At 25.9% G+C, this 22737-nt stretch overlaps 2 protein-coding genes across 2 annotated transcripts in view; both read right to left on the reverse strand.

Moving 5' to 3' along the window:
* LOC114132969 (dynein axonemal heavy chain 3) overlaps positions 1 to 13619 on the reverse strand; it is a 30066-nt gene extending 16447 nt beyond the window's left edge. The window contains exons 1-24 of the mRNA XM_027998580.2: positions 13416 to 13619; positions 13119 to 13336; positions 12863 to 13053; positions 12561 to 12745; positions 12346 to 12490; positions 12148 to 12286; positions 11709 to 11853; positions 11414 to 11625; positions 10973 to 11350; positions 9991 to 10253; positions 8998 to 9199; positions 8719 to 8922; positions 8548 to 8662; positions 8272 to 8470; positions 8041 to 8209; positions 5657 to 5850; positions 5447 to 5575; positions 5172 to 5373; positions 4880 to 5110; positions 1410 to 1560; positions 1167 to 1327; positions 791 to 1066; positions 394 to 729; positions 46 to 284 (exon numbers count right to left, since the gene is read on the reverse strand). Of these exons, the coding sequence (XP_027854381.2) occupies positions 46 to 284; positions 394 to 729; positions 791 to 1066; positions 1167 to 1327; positions 1410 to 1560; positions 4880 to 5110; positions 5172 to 5373; positions 5447 to 5575; positions 5657 to 5850; positions 8041 to 8209; positions 8272 to 8470; positions 8548 to 8662; positions 8719 to 8922; positions 8998 to 9199; positions 9991 to 10253; positions 10973 to 11350; positions 11414 to 11625; positions 11709 to 11853; positions 12148 to 12286; positions 12346 to 12490; positions 12561 to 12745; positions 12863 to 13053; positions 13119 to 13336; positions 13416 to 13587 (4856 nt within the window). The 5' untranslated portion in view covers positions 13588 to 13619. The remainder of the gene's footprint in view (positions 1 to 45; positions 285 to 393; positions 730 to 790; positions 1067 to 1166; positions 1328 to 1409; positions 1561 to 4879; positions 5111 to 5171; positions 5374 to 5446; positions 5576 to 5656; positions 5851 to 8040; positions 8210 to 8271; positions 8471 to 8547; positions 8663 to 8718; positions 8923 to 8997; positions 9200 to 9990; positions 10254 to 10972; positions 11351 to 11413; positions 11626 to 11708; positions 11854 to 12147; positions 12287 to 12345; positions 12491 to 12560; positions 12746 to 12862; positions 13054 to 13118; positions 13337 to 13415) is intronic.
* Positions 13620 to 15083: 1464 nt separating this feature from the next.
* LOC114132971 (dynein axonemal heavy chain 3-like) lies at positions 15084 to 22439 on the reverse strand. The gene is made up of 6 exons (XM_027998582.2): positions 22052 to 22439; positions 21731 to 21958; positions 21393 to 21505; positions 21155 to 21302; positions 20981 to 21069; positions 15084 to 15357 (listed from the first exon to the last, which is right to left on the reverse strand). Exons 1-6 carry the CDS (start codon positions 22184 to 22186, stop codon positions 15084 to 15086), a joined length of 987 nt encoding a protein of 328 aa, XP_027854383.2. The 5' UTR covers positions 22187 to 22439.
* Positions 22440 to 22737: the final 298 nt, after the last annotated feature.

Consider the following 22737-nt stretch of genomic DNA (forward strand, 5'->3'; position numbering starts at 1 on the left):
TTTTATAACTAATTATTTTAATAAAATTTACATTAGCTGATATACTTGTCCAATTTAGAAATGATAATGTCTTGCACTGTGTTAGCAATAGTTCGTGCTGAGAAGTTTAAAATATTAGCTAAACATTTTTCTTTTGGCAATTGTTTCAAGTAGTCTAACACAAAGACTGATTTACCAGTACCAGTGGATCCAACAAACAGTAAAGGAATTTCATTTTTTAATAATATTTGAAGAAAGTAATGCTGCTTAGCTGTTTCATCAGTTTCGATGATTAAATCATTTATCTATGCAATGAATAAAATTAATGTCACTCATTTAACTATTTTTGAAATTCAAATTCTAACTAAAATACAAAAAAAAATTATATATATATAAATATTAAATAGTATTCACTTTTGTATCTGGTGAAATCCTTTTAAAATCTATTTTTTCAGACCATAGAACCCAAGAGCCATTATTTTTCTTATCATACACATAGTCATAAACTGTACCTATTTCTGGAAAAAGGTGGGATTTTGTCAACTTAAAAGTAATTGGCTTTTGATATTGGTCATTATTTCCATTTAGAAGTTTCCTTAAAAACGTGTCAAATTTATTTCGACTATCACCGTTTATTAAAGAACCAAGACTCCAAATCAAACTAAAAATTGTTATACATCCCAACCATATAGTTGCAATTCCTACTCCAGTTTCTTCTTTAATTAAACAATCAATTAACCTTGTAAAAGACTATAAAAAATAAAATAAATTGTTGGTATTTAAATAAATAAATTAAAAATGAATTACTAACGTTAAACATATGATTTTCAGATGTAGCTAAAAATAAGTTACAATGGTATTGTATAAAAGCAAGTACGGCAGGTACCAACCACTCGATTAGATCATTCATCATGATTTGTTGGTCTGGCAGAATTTTGGAAAAAAGCGTCTGTTTGTATGAATGCCAAAAAGATTTCCAACCAAGCTGCTTTGGTTCCATATAAATCATTCCACAGCGAGATACTGTGGCAGGCGAAGCTTGTTCTAAATTAGCAGATTCAAATATCATGTTCATTTTATTATTCATCTGTTCAAAGACATTTTTTTTAAAAAAAATCATTACGTAAATAGATACCGTGAACATAAATTATAAAATACAGTAGGTATATTTAATAAATTTTATGAACCTGGATTATTTCCCCGGACATTAAGCAAAGCTTTTTGTTATCGTCCAACACTGTATTCATATTTTCTACCCATACTGCATCAACAGGTCCATCAAATACAATCCATTTACGATCATTCGATACACTATTTGCAAATTCTCGAAACACGATTGCCATAACTCCTAAAATAAAAAAAATTAATTAAATGTTAGGTATTATTGTTTCATTTTTTTTATATATAATTTATAGCCTAAGAATATTTACCATCATGCCATTCGTGCGAAACTACATCAAATGATCCATACAACTGACCAATTGTAATTGCTTTAGGATTAATAATTTTGCAGATGGTTTTATATTCTTTCATTATTACTTCGCAGTCGAGTTGTAAATCATTTAACGATTCTGCCAAAACCTATAGAAATAATTATAAAATGTTAAGTATTGTAATTATACAACATTTTATAATAGTATAATTAGGTAGCCATAATCTTCTTTTTCAGCTTACCGGTCCGTTAAGGACCATTACTGCTTTTAAGAGTTCTCGCCATTCATTTCTATTGTAAGTCGACACAAAAGTCACACTCTGATCTATCTCCTTCAAATCTCTGGCTATTATATCAATCCACCGGGTTCTAGGTCTTCCTAGGGGTCTTGTTCTGTTTATTTTTTTGACAAGTACTTTCTTTATTTGTTGCCCATCTGCTCTTCAAGTGTGTCCGAACCACTATAGTTGTTTATTCCTGGTAAACGCTATAATATTTGGTCTGTGTACAATTTTTGTAATTCCTCGTTTCTTACTCTTTCATAGGTATTTGTTTCATGGTTGACTTCTAGCTCATTCATATTCCGTAGCATTTTTCTTTCAAAAATCATTAATTTTCTCTCGTCGTCTTATGTCAAGGAACAAGTTTCGCACGCATATTTTATTATTAGTCGCAAAAAGGTGCTATCATTAGTTTTTCAGCTGTCTGTGCGACTTCTTCTTTAGTTACCCAACATTACGATATTATCGACGTATGCCAAAATTACCATCTCTCCAATTATGTTCATTTATATATCTTACTATTTTTTTCAGAGCAAGATTGAATAATGAAGGAGATAGGGCGACTCCTTAGCGAAGACCAGATTTTACCTCCAATTGTTCTGAGTAATTTTGTAAAAATCGTATTTTACAAATTGTCTTTTCATTACACATTTCTATTAGATTTATAAACTTTTTTAGTATTCCGAGTAGTTTTAATCCTATCCATTGTTCTTTGCTGCTATCGATGTCATGTCTGAAGTCTATAAATAAATAATAATAAATGTAGTTCCTCGTCGAATTCAATATTTTTCCATAACTTGTCTTAGGACAAAAATGTGATGAGATTGACTTATCTTTTCAAAAACCTCATTGGTAACATACGATAATTTTTTTGGCATATATATTTGTTCTTTCTAAAATTACTGTTGTTAGTAATTAATAACCTATGTCGAGTAAAGAGATACTTCTTTAGTCTCCGTTACTGTTGGGTTTCCTTTTATATAGGACAAATTATAACAGTGTTCCAATGATCTAGGATTTTTTTTTTTTTATTCTTCATACATATTTCACACCTAATCAATTCTGTTAATTTCTTCCTTAGAGGCAATCCTACTCTTTTTAATAATTCTGACACCATCATCACCTCAAGCCTTATTATTATTTTTGAGACCACAACTGCCGAATCGATTTCGTTTTAAGTAGGTTCCCCAATTTTCGGTTCCACTGTTTGATACATTATTTCTTCATATTTATTGTTGTGAGGAGATCTGTTTGGTAGCTTTCCAAAAATCTTTAAATTCGTTTACTATTTATTGTTTGTCAGTGATTAGGGTCTATTTTCATCTGTAAATATTTTTGATTGTAGCTTATATCACCTTTTAATGTTAACACTTATGTTATATTTTTGGACTGCAACTGTTTATTTATAGGTTTTTAATCATTTTCTTTTCATATAAATGCTTATATCTTCTTATTATTTTGTTAGAAATCTTTTTTTGTGTTTCATATCTGACAGTAGCACTAAATGATGGATTCTACAATGCTATCTTTCATAGATATCTGCCGGTTTTTTGCATATATTATTGAACCAGTTCTTCAGTTGTTTTTTTTTACCTACGTTTTCACTAGGACTATTGGTCATTGTCTCTTTTATAATGCTTCAAATCGAGTCAATGGTTTGTGTTTCATTTTCTAATTGGTTTGTTGTACACTTTCTTGTATCCTTTTAATAAATCTCTTTTGATTTTAAGGTTGTCTTCAGCCTTTTATATTGTACTTGTCTTTACCATATTCTACTTTGTAGATAGTATGAGATTGAATTTTGCAAATAATAGGTTATGGTCCGTGCAGTATCCACTCCTCTGTAAGTTCTAACCTTTTTGATACAGTCGGCGTGTCTTTTGCTTATTATTATGTGATCTACCTAGTCATGTACTCGACCGTTCGGAGAAATTCATGTGTATTTATGTAAATCCTTTCTTGGAAAGTAAGTTCTACTAATTATCAGTTTTTGTGATGTAGCAAAGTGAATTAGTCTTGTACCATCATTGTTATTGCTTGTTTCATGTAAACTGTCTGGTCCTAATGTCCTATTATGGGTCTGTACATGTTTTCTCTGCCTACAGTAGCATTAAGATCACCAACTATCATTTTTAAACAGTGAGTATGGAAGCTGTTTACCACAATAGAATAAAATAATTAATTATTTATAACCAATATAGTCAATAGCTAATAAAGATAACAAGAAGTTGCAAAAATGTTCACAGCTTTATAGAGCTGTTATAAGCTAATTACTCGAATAATCGAGTACTACCAATACTATATACTATATAGTATATAGTACTTACAGGTTCAATTCTTTGAGATCAAACGCGTGGTAAGAAAAATATATAATTAACATTTCATTTTACATTTTAAAATAATTGTATTGTACATAATATTTATTCATAATATACTTTACATTTTTAATAGATTATTGAGTAATAGAATAGTTACTCATTTCATATTCACATCTTCAGCAATACAACGTATATAACCATGAATGACACATACAGGTGTTTGTACGTAAAGAACCAAAAAATATAATTTAAATAAATATTTGATTAAAAAAAAAAAAAAACCAGTAAATTAAAAAATGTATTTTTCTAAAAGTAATATTATTTCTATTGTTCCTTATACACAAAAACATTTTAAAGTTAATTCGTTAGCCATTCCTCTTGAAGTAATTGATGAATTTAGCTTGAAAACTTAAGTTCAGATCATATATTATATTTTATTATAATATATTAATTTATTACTTATAGGAATGATACGTTTATTATTGTATAATATGTGAAATATCTATAATTTCTATATTATAGGTATATTTATCCGAACAACCAAACTCATCTTTGAAATAAATATATACAATATACATAGTTAAAACCATTTACCCTTTGATATTGTAGTGTAGCTTCAAATATGTAAATAATAATACCATATATTCCTACAAGATATTAACCAGTCAATTATCATTCATTAAGCTAACACTAAAAGTATATCATATAGGTAGTATATACTATATGAAATATATGAGTAAATGACTATGCCTAGGTACATGCTACTATTAGGTATTAAGTGATTAAAAATCTAATGAAAATACACGATGCAAATATGCAATTACTATTTACAAGAACTATATTAAAACTAATTTATCGTTAATATATACCTGATAAGCACAAGTTTTTCCAGATAATGGTTCACCAACAATCATAAGTCCGTGTCTGATCAACACCATTTCGTATATTTGTAATATTTTGTCAATAAACCATGGAGTACATTGTAATTTTTTTTTTTCCAAGTTAATGTTTATTTTATTTATAAGTTCTTCTCTTTCTGGCATAAAGATTTTAGCGCCGGGGAACAAATCTTCACAAATACCAATAAAAAGTGGTAAATCCTGTTAAAAAACATTATTAAGTTATGTAATTGTTATATTTATTAATTTTACAGTGTAAAACCTCTGATGAAAATTTTGGCATGTTAACGTCGTATATAGCTCTTAATACAATTTCCTCTCCATTTTTATCAGGGTATTTTAATTTTAAATTTTCAATGGATGTTAATACAGCTTTTAATGCTCTCATCCCATAATCATAATGTGATTGAGATGACAATTGTTCTGAACATAACTTATATATGTCTATAATTTTTTCAGCCAAGCTGTAATATAATTTTTTATATAATGTTATCCAAATTATTTTTATGCACAAACACTAAAACAATTATAACGTACATTTTAGCATTACTAAAACCCATAGAATATAATGATATTTCTCCAATCATAGCAAAATCTGGTACCATCATAGCGACTGTTCGGAATAATACTTTCAAGTTATCGGGTAGTTCGTGCCTTCCAGCATATCTATAGTTGTACAGTTTTTAATTTTATTAATAAGTTACCGATAAAATAAAACGTTGGCATTCCTTAAAAATTATATCTTACCCTGGGTTCATAGTTATAAAAACTGCACAGGTAGGATTTAATGTTATCTCTGTGCCTTCAAAAATGAATTTTTCTTTTTTAGCTTTTACTGACATTTGTATAGTATACACTTGCTGAACAATAACCGATAATACTTCAAGTTCAATTCTATTAAATTCGTCGAAACAAGCCCATGCTCCAGATTGTGCTAATCCCTATTATATAAACATTACAAGGAGTTAAGTTAAAACTTTCAAACAGTTTACAATTATTATAGTGGAAATCTAAAGGCTAGCTAATTTTTCTTGTCATAACCAGTTTTTCGTTATTACGAATACGGTTAAACAAGCGTTTATTGTTACCAATTAGAAACAGGAAATACGTAAAACAAAAACCAAGCTTTCTATTGTACATAGCTTGTACATACATATTTAAATTAATTATTAGATTTAATAATACATAAATACATTGCTTTGTAAAATATTTAGTGTAAATTGAATTTTCTTATAAAACTTATATGTCATGATTTGTCTAACATAATAATAGCATCTAAATTTAACAATTATTTTTGACTCGACTTAAATAATTTTCTATATCCTCTATCATTTTTAGTACCATCTGATTGCGATAATGAACAAAGGCTTCAGGTTCTTTATAACACCCTAATCCATCGGTTAAAGCACAGTAGTAGTGTTAAGGGGTAAAAAACGAAATTAATAAACTTTAACTACAATGATGGGTATACTGCATGGCTATCCACTAACAAAAGAATTTTTTGGGGTAATTCATCATCCCATAAATTTAAGGTTTTCTTAAAAATTACTGAGGTCATTCAAGCTTTGGTGTTATTATCATAAAATATTGGAAGTGATGTAACTCCTTTAAAACAACTTGGGCTTTTTGATTTTCAATAACAAGAAGTTTTCTTTTATCATTTTTAGCCATGTTGGTCGCCACTTGAACTGTTATTCTTTCTTTGGATAGTTTCACATCCGAGCATGTTCCACACTTGAAGCAAAGAGTTTTATCTGGAGTTAATTTGAAAAAAACTGCCTGCTTCATCAGCATTATAAATGTCATCATAAGAATAATTTGATCTAAGAGATGGCCCAAATGTTAGCTAACCAATTAGAACACATTTCAGTATTAACAGCCGATGACTCTCCAGAAATCTTATCAAAACCAATATTGTGTCGTTTCGGAAGCGCTGAATACCTGAATCCAAGATGCAAAGCAATTGAAATGTTTGATCTTCATTTTGGTCAGTTTTTGTTTACAAAATAGAATTAGTTCTATTTGTTTATGCAAGTTCAATACCCGTTATTGCTGTTTAAAAAATATTAGCACAGCTTCTTCAAGTTTCATATGCTATGCAGTGCGGAATCGTTTTACCCGAAGTGGCATGAAAGATACTTTTCAATGTATTTAACTTTTCCATATTGTTGATATTGTTGACGAAGAAGTGCCAAGTTCTTTTGCAATCACATTAATTTATTCTAACCATTTTCTAATTTCCCAATTATTGCTATTTTTCGTCCAAACATTTTCGTTAATTGACGATATGATATGATGTGCGCTTTTACACTACTGGCTCTACCTTATATTTTATGAACTCGAAAACACCATACCTTGTAGAAATCATATGCATTGTTAATACAAGTCATATGTTTTGTAAGTCAGTATGTATATGATAAAGATAAAATACTTATAATAGAAATGCAATATAATGATCAGGTAGGCCTAAATAATGGAATAAGTAATAGGAAAAAGATAACGACCAACTCATTATAACCGAATATTTATTTTATAATTCGATATATTTTTATATGCTCCCTCTCTGACCACCAGTGGGTAGGTACCATTAATGGTTGTATTAAGAAATTAATATATTTGATTACTCAACTGTTTTCTTTTAGAATTCCAGAAACATAATAATAAGCAAATAATAAATAATAAGTTAACTACTAATACCGTTTCCTAATAAGAAATCTAGTTACTATATTATATACTTAGTATAAATTTAAATACCAATTTATAGGACATAAAAATAAAATTATCACCAACAATAACATTTCAATAATTTCAATATAGTATATTAATTAATTTATATCATACAATTTTACAATTTTAAAAAGCCCATAACTTGCTTCCAAAATAAAATATCAAGAAACAAAATTTAAACGGGGACCAAAATGATATTCTTAATTTTTAATTTTCTAACAATTTAATTCACTTTAATATTAAAAATAAGAAAATAAAAAAGATTATTCTGATCATCTAATTTGCTATTATTTGTTAAGATGGTGAGGACGTGAGGTGTACTGATACAACATCCTTTCAAGTCAGTAAAAGTGATTCACACATTTTAAAATTAAACATATTATAATTACATGTTTTATACGAACCATGAAAATTTTGCCCATAGATTTAAAGTCAAGTCCTTTAGAACAATTAAATACGATACATTGCTTGGCTATTGCTTTGGCTAAGTCTTTTGTAGTTTCGGTTTTACCAGCACCAGCTGGACCTTCTGGAGCACCACCGAGGTGTAATTTTAATGCACCCATAAGTGTTCTTTTAATTAAAATCCATTTTTCAAATAAATTAAAACTTTTCATTTAAAATTATTATTTTACCTGTAACATCGATCTGTCAGGGGAGTAATTACTAATCTTGGTGTATTCCCTAAGTATTCATTCCCATAGTCTAAAGTAGTAGTTATCATAGACACGGTAGTTTTGGAATCTTTATTATAATATCGAAGTTGACTAATCCAATTGAAATCGCGAATATTACTTATTTCTAGTGTTGTAAGATTTTTAATAACGTCACGAGCTTAACATATTAAAAATAATATCATTAAACATTTTTTAATTAATACTTACAAATAATAAATATGTTAAGTTAATTACCGTGTATATCTATAACTATCATAGCACACACCGTTGCCCTTTCACTTTTACTTAATGTGCCACACATTAAGTTTACTAAATTTTCTACTTGCTTATTACTTTTTTGCATATAGTCCTAAAAAAAAGACTTATATTATTAACCTTTATTTTTTTCTAAGAAACTTCACTAACAGGAAGCAATTTTTTTTCAACGGCAGTTTCTACTTCAGCAGTCCAATTTATGGTTGCAGCACATAAAACTACCATACCCGGCCACTTCAGTACCCATTCACCCCGTTTAATATTTGCGTATTCTTTTACTGCATTGTTAATAATTTCAGTTATTGACTGCATCATTAAAATTTCCACTTGAATTAACCATTTTTCTACCAAACCCTATTACATAAAATTAAATACAGATTTCAATTCCAAAAATGTGTTTTCAAAAATTAAATATGTATTAAAGCATACCTTAGCGTCAGCAGGATAAATTATTCCATTAAAGGCCACTACTTCACCGTCAGCTGATATCATTCCTACAATTTCTATACTTTTTGTAAAGTTCAATTTTGCTATGCCTTCGAAACATTTTTTAAGATGTGGTTGTACCCGTAGTGGGTCTTTGGTTTCAGACAAAATTTCAAGAAGTTCGTCATTAGACAAAAAAAAAAATCTGTAATTTTTTTTGAAATAGGTACATCATTTTTACAAATAATAAGTAAGTTTGAGGACTTCTAGTTTTTTCATATCTTTTTAGAAAGATCATAGAAAAATTCTAGTAATCAACAAATGTGTTTTATAACACCTGGAAATTAAATTTTTATTTTTATTTTGCATATTTTTGAATATTTTTTCATTATTGCATATTGCAAAATATGCATATAGGTATATTTGTATTTTATAAAAATTAAGAACATATTTGGCAATTTTTGAAATAAGCTCTGAAATTAACATAGACAAAAAAGAATAAAATGGTAAATTTTCCATTTAAAAATAATGTTTTCATTGACGGCTAGGAATTACCTATCCATATAATTTACTATCTCACCAATAAATCGATAAAACCGAAATGCGTTTAGGAAGTGAACTTTAGTTGTCCAACATATTTTGGAGCGTATTAGTTTTATCATTGGGCTCACTACATGAAATGTTTTCGTCGCGTAATAATTTCGTCTATTTCAAACTTTTTTAGTAATTATTTTTTTTTTTGATTTTCAAATATGCTAAAGGAAAAACAACCATTGGCTTTTCGTTTAAAAAGTTATGTGTCGGAATTTAGTGATTCTCTATATAAATATTATAACTGGACAAAATAATAAAAAAAAAATATTTTTTTTGTTTTTTTTTTGAGTAATTTTTAAACGTATATTTTTTCATTTTTATGTACATAAGTGCATGCACATTTTTAGATTAGAAATTAGGCTAGAAATTCTTAACCCTAATAATAAGATTATAATGCCATACCGTGGAAAGAAAAGACGTTTTTTCTCCAAATACTCGTTTAAGCCTTTCTGTATTTGCTCAAACATTACACTGCACTTTTTTAGCAACTGTAACATATTTGGATAATTTGTAGCTTCAAGAACTTTACGGTTTTTAACTGTGTTAATCATAATTTGACGCCAAATAGCATCTACAGCTCTAAAATTTCTAGCTTCTTCGGGCATTTGACGATTTATGTCTTCTGAACTAAATATTGGACCTAAATACATCCAAATCCCTTGCACCTACATATAACAATATAATATTATTCATATTTTTAAACGGTTTTTAATAAAACATTTTTTAACATCTACAATACAATATTATACAAATATTGAATAAACATAAAATTAGTATAAAATGTATTGTATGCTGTATAATTATAAAAGTATTATTATATTTAATGATGAATTGATTTAATTTAAATTTATAATTATAAATATATTTTATCAAACTATATCCAGTATTGTTTTGTTTTCGAATTTTGTTTTCAATATATATATATATATACCTATATTATATAATAAAAATAACTTAATGAAAGTGTAAAAATATATCTAGGTACTTGAATAAACTCTATTGAGAAAATTAACAACTAATAATCATAGTGCAAAATATCAAAATAAACAGCCTAATCTAAAAATAGATTATAAATTTATACTTTTTTTTGTTATGCTATAGTTAAACAAAATGCATCGTATTAATGTCAATTTGATTTACAAAATAGCCTCGAAATTAGAATTGGTGAAATTGGTAACAATAACCATAGAAAAATATTTAAATATTTATCATAACTATTTATAACAATTGGATTAAACATGTATAAATAATACTTTTTTTAGATTATCACTGGTATACAACTTACAACTGAACCAAAAGCTGATACTAAAATAAATAACATAACAATGATATAAAATAAACTGATTTATATCTATTTCAATTAATATATATTTTATATACTTACAGAAATCCATAGATCTAAAATTTCTTGCATTAAAATTAATTTTTTTTCCCATGTATCCATCTCTTCTTCAAAAGGTTTTATATAAACCGATCCATGCATTGTTTGAGCTTTCAGTATATGATCATCTAACATAACCTGAATATCATCTAACGCTGTTAGTATACTAACACCACTATCTCGGTATGGACTACATTCAAACTCAATAGTTAACCATTCTTCTTTCATTTTTCGAAGATTTTGTTCAAGAGAATATTCTCTAGATGCAATAACACTAATTTCTTCAAGTTTTTCAATGTAATTCAATAAACCAATTTCAATCATTTGAGACAAAGTTGATGAATCATTGGGATGTAAGTCTACACCAACACTTTTACTAATCTAATATAAATAGATTTTTTTGTTATTATTGTATTTATATCAATAAAATATTAATTTAATTACCTCTACCCAATGTCTATCGTGAATACCTGGATTACAAATTGTCTCCAACACGGGTAAATACTTTTTAAAATTATCTACTTTACCACGTACAATTTCTGCTACTCTTTTTGATCCAGGATAGTCTTGAAGAGTTCTAGCTAATTTATATAGGTTTTTCCACATATCATCTACCATTTCCTTTATTTCCTTAGCATTTAGTTCGTGGAATGGTCCTATAATATTTAGAAAAAATGATGTTCTATTAGAAATATATAAATTTATATTATACATTTACTATCTACGTAATATATTTTACCATTAAACCATATTTCATAGTAGTTCTGAAAATCATGAACAATGTGCCACAAATGGTCAAATTGCTCACTAGCCGCAACCATTGAATGAAGTTGAGTATATGGTGTAACCTCTACATCCAAAAGTTTTTCAGTGTGATTTATGCTCTGTATTGTTTAAATTCATTATTATTTTAATCCTAATAAATATTATATTCTTACCCTATAGGTAATGCATAATATTATATATATTTAAATAGGATATAATATATATATTTCACTTAACTATTATTTATGTTATAATTTAGACAGAGTTAATAAAAGTAAGACATTGCTCAATAAAATAAAAATAATTGCATACTTATTAAACACTGCTATTATTTTAAAAATATTTTGATTATTGTTTTATAAGTTTTATTATCCATCACATATATATAACATATATTTAAGTTAGTTACGTACGTTTGCAGCAGCAATATCTTCTTTAAGAAAATTAGTAAGACGTTCAACTTCTTCAGTGGCTGCTATTATTTCGTCATTAGTCAATATTGGTGGGTCTTTTTTTTTTAAGTTTTCCAACAATTTGAAATGATTTTTTAGACTATAATCAAAACATCGAAACAAATAATAGTGAACTAATTTATATCATTTTTAACGTACTCAAATTCAAATTCTGTTTTTTTAGATTTTAATTGGCCTTCAACTACTCCTTTCTTTTGAATAACTCTACTAGTAGCTAAATCTAAAAATTTTTCAATCTCTTGAGGCCATCGAAATACTCGCGATTGCAAATGTATGTCATCAACTATTAAGATTTAGTAGTTTTAAAATAAATTGACATTGAATAAAATTGAATAAAATTTTTATTTTATTACTATTAAATTCCGTGTATTCAAAAAGAAACATTATGTAATCTCCAACAGTTCTTAGTTGAGCTTTCATTTTTGATAAAGTAGACTCCCGACAGAGTGTTACATAATTACTTAACTCTACTAAATCTTCAGTTGTATCAGGCATTTCTGAGGATTTGGCCGACATAACCTCAAATGCACTATTTATTCTGAAAATAATATTTTACTTATGATAGATATTTGTATTTGTTGCATTACTTTTATTTTATTATTATTATTTATATTACTAAAATAATTAATTAAACATTTCACCATACATTATTTACCTTGAAATATTTTGTTGTGTTAAATTCATAAAATATTCAAGAATTCTGTTCTTCAAACTCTTAATGATATTTTTTAAATTTGTATTAACCTCCGACACATCTAATTTCATTAAATTCAATTCAACTTGATCTCTAAGTTTGAGAATATCTTCATTTATAGTTACATACTTGATAACCCATTCATTAAATTCCTGAAAGATATAAATTATAATTACTATAATTTATTTATTCCTTATTTTAATATCTAAGTACATACACTTAGTAATGGAAATGGTTCACTTGCAAAAATTGTATTCAATGCTTCAGTTTCTGTGCCGTTTATTAAATAGTTGTAGGTTTTATAATATGTTATGTAAGTTTCTGGACCTGGAAAATTATTTTCTAAAATCTTACCAACTTCAAACAACATTTTTTGAATTTCCTCCTCTGATTCATAAATGTTTTTTAGCACCATTGTAGAATCACCTTTGAATTCTAAACATTGTTTTATTAGTACTTACCTAATTGTATATTTTAATTTTTAATGATATTAGGTATATAATATGTAAATTACTTTTTATTAATAGTTGCTCAACTCTTGGAATATCTTCTACTGTTTTAATTATTTTTCGTGGAATTGACAATAAAAGATTTAAACATTCTTCTCGTGTAGGTTCAAATGATATTTCAATTGAATTTAGATTCGGAACTGCTCGTAGAACAAAAAATGGCAAACTTATGAACATATTGTCTTTGAATTCAGAATCTATTGCATTTCCGTTCTAAAAAATATGTTTTAAGACCAACTTTTAAACCTATATTTATTTTAAAAAACAAAATTTTATACATTTAACTACCTATTTGTATTAGGATTATGGAACATCTGATCTTAAATATTTAAAACATTTGCAGTAACTTATTATTTATTATTATTATTTAAGTTATTTTAAATTAAGCTATAATAATATTTGTTTTAAATTACTATACTGTAACCTTATATTTAAGTATTGTCTTCATGAAATGTTTCAAAGACTTAAAAACAATTTGTCTCAACTGCCTGGACATAGTCGCTGCAACACAGTCAAAAAACTTTTGAATTTGATACTTCGATGCTTTTGTGGTGTGTGTTGGTAATAAATCTTGGTAACTGTCTTTTGTTTTCAGAAATAACTCAGCACATTCTACAATCCACCTTTTTGAATTACAAACTATTCATTAAAATCTGTACATATTTTATACTACATTTTAAGTTGTTAAATAAAACATAACAACTAGATATCCTAACTAAGATAATAAACTCTCATAAACTAGATAATCAATAGTTATCAATGATTAATTAACATATATAATTGTAAATATTAAATTATTGTTATTTAAACAAATAATAATGTATTTACAAGTGAAAACATCCAATTTATATAATTTAAAAAAATATATAGATTTGAAATCTTTTGAAGATATGATATTGTATACATTTATAATTATTAAGAATATATAATATGCGACGTAGGTATACAAAGAATTTTTTAAATTAATACTCAAATTATTAGTCAATTTTCTTTGTTTTGTATATAGGTGTCAAGTACTCATAAATTATAGTCGGTAATTAACTTTATTATAATATAGGATAATATAGGTGTTAAATTTATTCGGAAACGATTAAAAAAAAAAAAAAATCGTTTTTATTTATTATTGTAGGTAGGTGCCTATTAATTTTTAAGATTATAGAAGGTATCTAATTCTTATTTTATAGTATTCTGTGTATCGAATTTATACAAACTATAGAATATAGATACATAATATTAAATATTTAATGGGGATTTGGTTTATTATACCTATAATAAAAATAGTATATAAAATAGTTAATTAAAAAATTAATTTAATTTCGATTAATCCCGAATCTATTCAAAGGAAGCCTGAATAGAAAATGTCAATGAACTCAAAAAATATTTATTATTTATTTTTAAAGCCCAGAAATTAATTTTAAAAAATAAACATCTAATGTTAATAATATTTTAAAATCTAAGTATATTAGTAGAATTGCATACTCTTTTACTAATTTGTGTCGAAATTGTTCACATGATTTATCCAAAAAATCTTGTAAAGAACTTGGCTTTATAGGTATACCAACTTTTCTTAAATTTTTTATCGGGAAAATATAACCTTTAGAATACCTTTAAAAACAAAATAAAAAATAATAATTATACAATAGGAATGCTAGTATAAAATACATAAAACTTGCTTACTTTTTCCATATGTTATTCAACATTAAAATTGAGTCACTAAAATTATATAAATTATTTCTTAGCTGTTCTCTTTGAATAATAGCGGTTTGATGCCACGGAATAGGACCTCTGATTTGCATAGAAGAATAATCTGATCTATAATAATTTGTTATTCCAATTCTTTTTAATTCATCTGGATCCATTAGTATATAATCTAGGAGTATTTTTTTGCAAGCAGTATCATAATTTTGTCGTACATCACTTTCCAAAATTGTTACCAAAAAATGATACCTGGTTAAAATTATTCATCAAATATTACAAGAATATAATATTATTAAATATGACGTAAAATTAAAATTCTTTAATAATTGTCTTAAGTTAAATACCTCGCCAATAAAATATACCATTACATACTAGTATCTAGTGTCTAATATAATTGCTATACTTGTCTTATAATCAATGCCGCAATTTAATTTAAAAATTACGTTTTCTACGTTTACGTCTACGATATGTGAGAGGGATTCTTTATTCTCTGACTTTTTTCAAGTAAGTAACCACTCTGCTGTCTAGTATAGCCGTATAGGTATTAAATGTGTAAATTTTAATTCATTGATAAATTATTGTATAGGTACGAAAAACGATTCTGAACGAAGATGGTTATGCGATTAGCCTATATCACTATAATAATTAATAAGTATACTGTATAATATATTTATACCAGTCTATATACTCAGTGGCGTATCTAGGATTCATTTTACGGTGGTGTTTTAATATTTAGATAATAGTGTCATGAAAGGTGGGGGAGGAATCCTCACACCACCCATAATTCATTAACACAAATCATAGGTATATTGATATAAATTATTATATTAGTGAAAATTATTATAATAGTATGACATGTAAGTTGTATAAATTTTTTTTCTTTTAAAGCACATAAAATAAATAATACTAATACTAAGACAACAAATACAACATAATACATACGGCCGATGGGGGGTGTTCTAACACCCATATCACCCCCCCCCCTAATTACGCCACTGCAGTATATATTATAATACTATATTATTAATAAGTATAGCTTTTGAGTCAATAACACCTTACTGTAACAATATGAATAGATTCGCGGTATGAATAGATAATAGCTCAAAACAATTATAGATATTATTTTGAGTATATCATTATTGCGTATAACACAATTATTGATAATGTATGTAAAAGTTCAATAATACCCATGAGGAAAATTTTATAATAGGTACCTATATACCTAAACTACTATATATATATATTATAAACCTATATAAACTACTTGATTTGATTCCAATATGAATTAGATAGGTACCTACTTATAATTTATATATATAGTCATAACTTATAATGAAGAACCTTTTTTTACATATTTTTCAAGTATTAGCTAGATATAAAAATTTAACATTTTATAAATTTTTTTTTACGTCAAATGTTTAAAAAAAATTTATTGTGATTGTCTACTTTCGATATTTTTTAATGGGCATATGAAAACCTTAATGGAACCTTGTATTAAGTTTACAAAGTTTTTAACCAAGAAAAATGTTAATGGGATGTTTCTAATAACATTATAATTTATAATAATATACAGTAGGTATTATATGTTATGACCAGGGTTCGGGACTTGTAACACTAAAATATGTGCTTATATATGACCCGATAAACCTAAAAATATGCTCTAAAAATGAAAAAAAAATACTTAAAAAGTCATAAAAAAAGGATTCATTTTATATAAATATGAAAACATTGTAATTTATTTATAATTATTAATTAATAAAATAAATAAAAAATAATAAAAATAAAATCTTTACAAAATATAATTATACATCATGGTTTTCGATTTATTGAATATACAGTGTATAACTACACTCAAAACAAATTTTTGTAATTAATCGTTCAACATTTTAATTAGTAAATTTTGAACAATAATATTATCCATCAATCGTTAAAAATCGTTAAATATGCAAAAACCTCCAAAATATGGAAAAAAATGCAAAATAAAATTTCATATTTGAATTCTCCGTACTATAAAACGTATTTGTATATCACTCTGCTATGTCTTACATCACATGTGATGAATATGCAAATGCTATAAGTCCCGAACCCTGGTTATAATTTTCAAAATATTTTTTCTTTTATATGAATATTTTGTAGTTAAAAAATAGCATTTTTAATATTCATACCCAAAGTTTAAAAACGTAGTACAATATTACTCATAAGTTTGTATTTACTGGAATTTAAAAAAAAAAGTTTTGAGTAAAATCCATACAAATTTTTATGAGTATTTGGATTTAAAATTTTAGTTATTTACATGTAAAGTAACGACTTATCATCGATCGATTTTTGATTTTTTTATTTAAATTCAAAAATATTTATCGTAGAAACTAAAAATATTCCATTATTATAGAAATTATATCAAAGAACTTTTTAGCTCATCTAAATAGCTTGAAAATGTAATACCAGTCACTCTTAAGCTGTTCGTTTATCAACCTTATTTCAAAAATAAATTTACACATTTTTTTTATAGACTTTAAATTTAAATTTTTACAAAATTGGAGATTCAAACAAAAATTACAATTTTAATAATATTTTGTGATTAAAATAAATATTCATAGGAACTTGAAATTGTTCATTATTACGTTTATTATTATTAAGTATAATATACATTATATAGGTACAATGCAATTTTAAAAATATTTTGGTTAATTTTAAGCTAACTTTACGTCAAACCTATTTCCACTATTCAATGGAAGTCAATGTTAACTCATTACCTATAATTTAATAACAGCTAGTATAGTATACAAGTATTATATTGAACAATATAATACCTAATAATTAGGTATTATATAATATATACGGTTTGTGTTTATCAACAATTAGGTCTGTTAACTTTATAACAAATATAAAAATAAATTATTATTAGCAGCAAAACTTTATTATAAAATAGCTCAGAATAGGTAGGTTGGTACATTATCTCCACTCATCAAAATCATTTTTCATAAGCAATGATCTACCATTAGACTTAAATTTGACGCATATGTTATAGACTATAGTGACTTAATGAAGAGACAAAAGAGCCAGTTCCTCGAATTTTTTATTTAATTTCATAAAAACAAAAACAATAATACCTACTGTAAATTATTTTCATATTTCATTGATGAAGAAGTATAGTATATTTTTAAATCCAATTAAAGAGAACGTTTACAGAAAAAACATATAATTTCAGGGGTTTTTTGGTGTCCTTTCCCCTCCTCTAACCTCTTACAGTATTGAAAAATTCTAACTATGCTCGTCGCTTGTGCATTGCTATGTTATTACAAACGGCAACAAATAAACATACTTTTTGTGTATGTATTTTCAATCTTTACTAGATAGATTAATTAATATGCTACTATGAATATCTGCAGTTGGTAGAAGCTGACAAGTAATACTGTAACAGTCACCGGTAAATATATTGATATACACCAAAATTATTGTTGAATCCTAACGTAATATTCAAAATTGCTCTAAAAACGTCACGACTCACGAATCACATATTTTATGAAATTTATATACTAGTAAAAACATATAGGTACTAGTCATGTGTTTCTGTGCGTCGAATGAAAAATATCTTATATATACTTTTTTATCTATAAAATTAGGTATAACCGAAAAATCTGGTTAAGAACGAAAACGTCTTTAGTCAATGACTTATGTGTTGTTTTTACACTCAACAGTATCTTCTGATTCATATAATCGTACCGAATTTGTACCATACGCGAATGTCTTAAGTTAATTATATAATCTACTAGTCAAGTAATAAATATAAGTTTAAAGTCCAACTAATAACACACTCGGATATGTTTGGTTTTAAATCATGGTGGAATAAATATAAAAAAACATGCGATTCGGTAAAAACTTCAAACAGATCAGTTCCTAGGGAGGAAAAAGTATCTTTTATTTTTTAATGTATCGTATTTTCACTACTACAATTATAAAAAATAAGGGATGTTAATAACTAGCAAAAATATTGATAGCGTCAATAAACATAATTTTTTGGTTATTAACTATCTGTAACATACCATATTAAATTACCGAAAGAAAACTATAAAGATATTTTACTGACAAATTCAAATAAAATGAAGTAAGTATGTACCTACAAATTAGCATCTTAGGACATAGGTACATAGCTCCTTATAAAATAAAAAATTTATTTTGGAATGAAACTTTGAATTGGCGTACCTACTATAGAAAAATAAAACATGTACATTTGTGAAAATTTGTAATTTAATATTGCAATTTTATAAAAATGTAATAATTTACTGGATGTTTATAATAAATACTGTTAAAATGTAATAATATGAACCTTTTTATCCTTGATAATTTTATTTTATTTGTGTTAAAACAATTTTTTGTTTTCCATATTTTCATTTATTGTAAAAACGTAATGAGTCATAAAACTTTGGAAGTTAATAATAAGCACAAATTAATTTTTATTACACGAAACTTATGTAAAATTAATATATGAGATATTTTAATAAGTATTTATTCTTAAATTCATTTTTTTTTTCAAAATTATTTATATTAAGTATACAGTTTTTATTAATTATCCAAAAGTTTTAAATAATTGACTCATGACGTTTTTGCAATTATCAATTCTGTTGTATATTGTTATATTAATAACTTTAATAAATTGTATTACCCCTATTAATAACGTATCTATGTTATGTTGTTATACTAAGGACCGTTCTTACAATGTCCGGTTAAGTGTCGGTTAAGACTAACCGGTAGAATTCTATCGGTTAATTCATGATAAATTCTTCCGGTTAGCGTTTTTTTATTAAATGTCTCGATTATTTTTTATTTATCGGCTACCGAAGATGATGTTATAAGTCAGTTATTTTAATTATAGGTGCGCAAAAAATTTTAGTTTGCAAGGAAAATTTAAAATGTAACACACTATTACTACTAACTAAAAAACTACTTAATGGAAATGGGTACGTATATGTTTGCAATTACAAAACATATTGCACCACAATATATAGTGTAGGTAGGTAATAAAATTATTGACATTATTTTAAATTCAAAATGTCACGAACGTTTGACAACTAGCATTATTGCAATAAATGAATTTACTGAAACTAAAACTAACTTATAATATCATTCTCACCACGTTTTTATTAAATAATAATTTTTATAAAAATCTATAATAATAAATTTACCGATTCATAAAAATATAATGAATCAATAAAATGAAAATATTATACCTATTTTATATATAATTTAATATATTTTGTTAGAAAACTGAAACATACGTATGTAAATATTAGTATAGCCAGTGTTTATTATTTATATTAATACACATAGTATATACCATAATAATCATGTAAATTTAAACTTTTACTAGTTATTTTTCACATTTTTCGATTCAAGTTGTATTTTTTAACATTATTAATAACTTACTGTCAGCATTCACCATACTGTAGACATTCACAGTAACGTAATAAATACATAGGTAACCTACTACCTACACTGTTATTTTATAATTTATACCATTGAATAAAAGTTCTATAACTTCTACATTGATTAAATTATAATTTATAGTAAAAATCTTTTTTGAAAAAATTTTAAAATTGACATTTCTTATATACATATTGAGACCATCACTATTGAGTTATTAAGTAGGTACATTAAAGTAACCTAACCCAGCGTTTCCCAAACTCTTGTTTGGGCTAGCCCGATAATTAATATTTTTTCCTTCGTGACCCACCAAAATATTTAGGTCCTAACCTATTATACATCGAAAAATAATTAATGGTTCTTTTAAAAATAAACACACATTACTTTTTAAAAATAAACCATATTATTTCATTTATACTGTTTATAATTATCTTTAAATTGAAAAGCTTACTTTTTTAACAGATTCGGTTTAACACGATTTTTCTTTATGTTTTCCAACACTTGTTCTGGAAATGGATTATAAAATTCACTTGTTATACCCTGGTAAAAAAAAAAGAATATAATAATTAAAAGTTATCGATACAACACAGGTATTATTTTTAACATTAAATATTCATAATCTCACTTCGTTTAAATAGTATGCAATTGTTTCGTTGTCTTCTTTACTTATAACAATTTCAACATTTTTCTCTTTTTGCCACATATCTTTTAGTATATTTAGCTGTTCGTCAGGACTCATTGCAGTACAAGCTTGTAACGATGAACCAATTAAACTGTAAATAAAACAATAAAATAAAACGTAAACGTGCATGGAAAAAAAATTGTATTAATTAATTGTAGGTAAAACTATAAATACTTATTACTTTAAAGGTAACTCTGGTTTTATCATAGCTTTTTCTCTTTTAGTTTTCTTTGCAATCATTTGTTGTTCCCTCAATTCTGCTTTATCCCTGTAATACTTTCCGGACAACAAATCCTGAATAAAATTTTAAAAATATGATGAAAATACCTATAGGCTAAACTGCTAAAGGTAATAGAACAAATTAAATGCATAATGTTTATTAAATATTATAAATTATAATAATTATATATATATATATGTATATATTTAATAAACATTATGCATTTAATTTGTTTTATTACCTTAGCAGTTAAATAATATATAAATATATGTGTATAATTATTATATATATTGGTTTACCGCCAAAGGCACAACGCCGGAACATTTGTAATCATTTGTGGTTTTTCTCTTATGTGATTCGAATTCGCCTTTTTGGAGCGAACGATTTAATAAATGACGATCTTCATCTAATATTTTGCAGCTCATAGTTATTTCTCGTGCCTGGTTAACTTTCCGTAATGTTTTTTCAAGTGCTAATCTATAATTACGTCCAATGGACATCGACGGATGCATCAAATGAACTCGATGCTGTAATATAAATAGAAAAATAATTAAAAACATACATATATATATATAATATTTTTAATGTCTTAACGTGTCATATAATAAAAAATAATTTACACTGATTGGAACACATTTAGTCCATGTATGACTACAGAACAGCAAAGGGTGGACACCATCTGTAGAAATCTCATCCGTACACTTTTCCAAGTTTTCAAAATGACATTTGTTCATTTTTAAACGAGATTTTTTCATTTTTATATCCTACGAAATATAATAACAATTATTTATTGCAATAATTATTATAGTGTATATACAGCAATTTAGCAATTTATAATATAAAATAATATCGCTTATTCGGATACAGCTACAACAATTCACTAAACAAAATATTAATAATTATTATTATAATTATAATCGCTGTGATCTTTACGATTGGATGTGTGTGTGTATAAGCTATAAACGCACTTAAAGCACTAAGTAAGTATTGATCATCAAAGTAGAAATTTCCTTTTACCATTACAAGTGTTATACTAAAATAATAATAATGGTACCGGCTATATAATATGATAGAACATGCGTTTTCGGGTACCTTGGAAACCTAAATCGATTTATCAAACACATAAAACTGTATACAACTATAACATCTAAAAACACAGTTTTAAAAAGTATCAAATCCATTTAACCATAATATTACAACTATTACGTTTATCAAGTGTTTAAATACATACAATTTATTAACTTTTTATAAATTATAAAAACGTAACTAATAGGCTATAATAACGTATAATGTACGTAGGTATATA

The sequence above is a fragment of the Aphis gossypii genome, chromosome X (assembly GCF_020184175.1).
Source record: "Aphis gossypii isolate Hap1 chromosome X, ASM2018417v2, whole genome shotgun sequence".
In the NCBI taxonomy this organism is placed as follows: domain Eukaryota; kingdom Metazoa; phylum Arthropoda; class Insecta; order Hemiptera; family Aphididae; genus Aphis; species Aphis gossypii.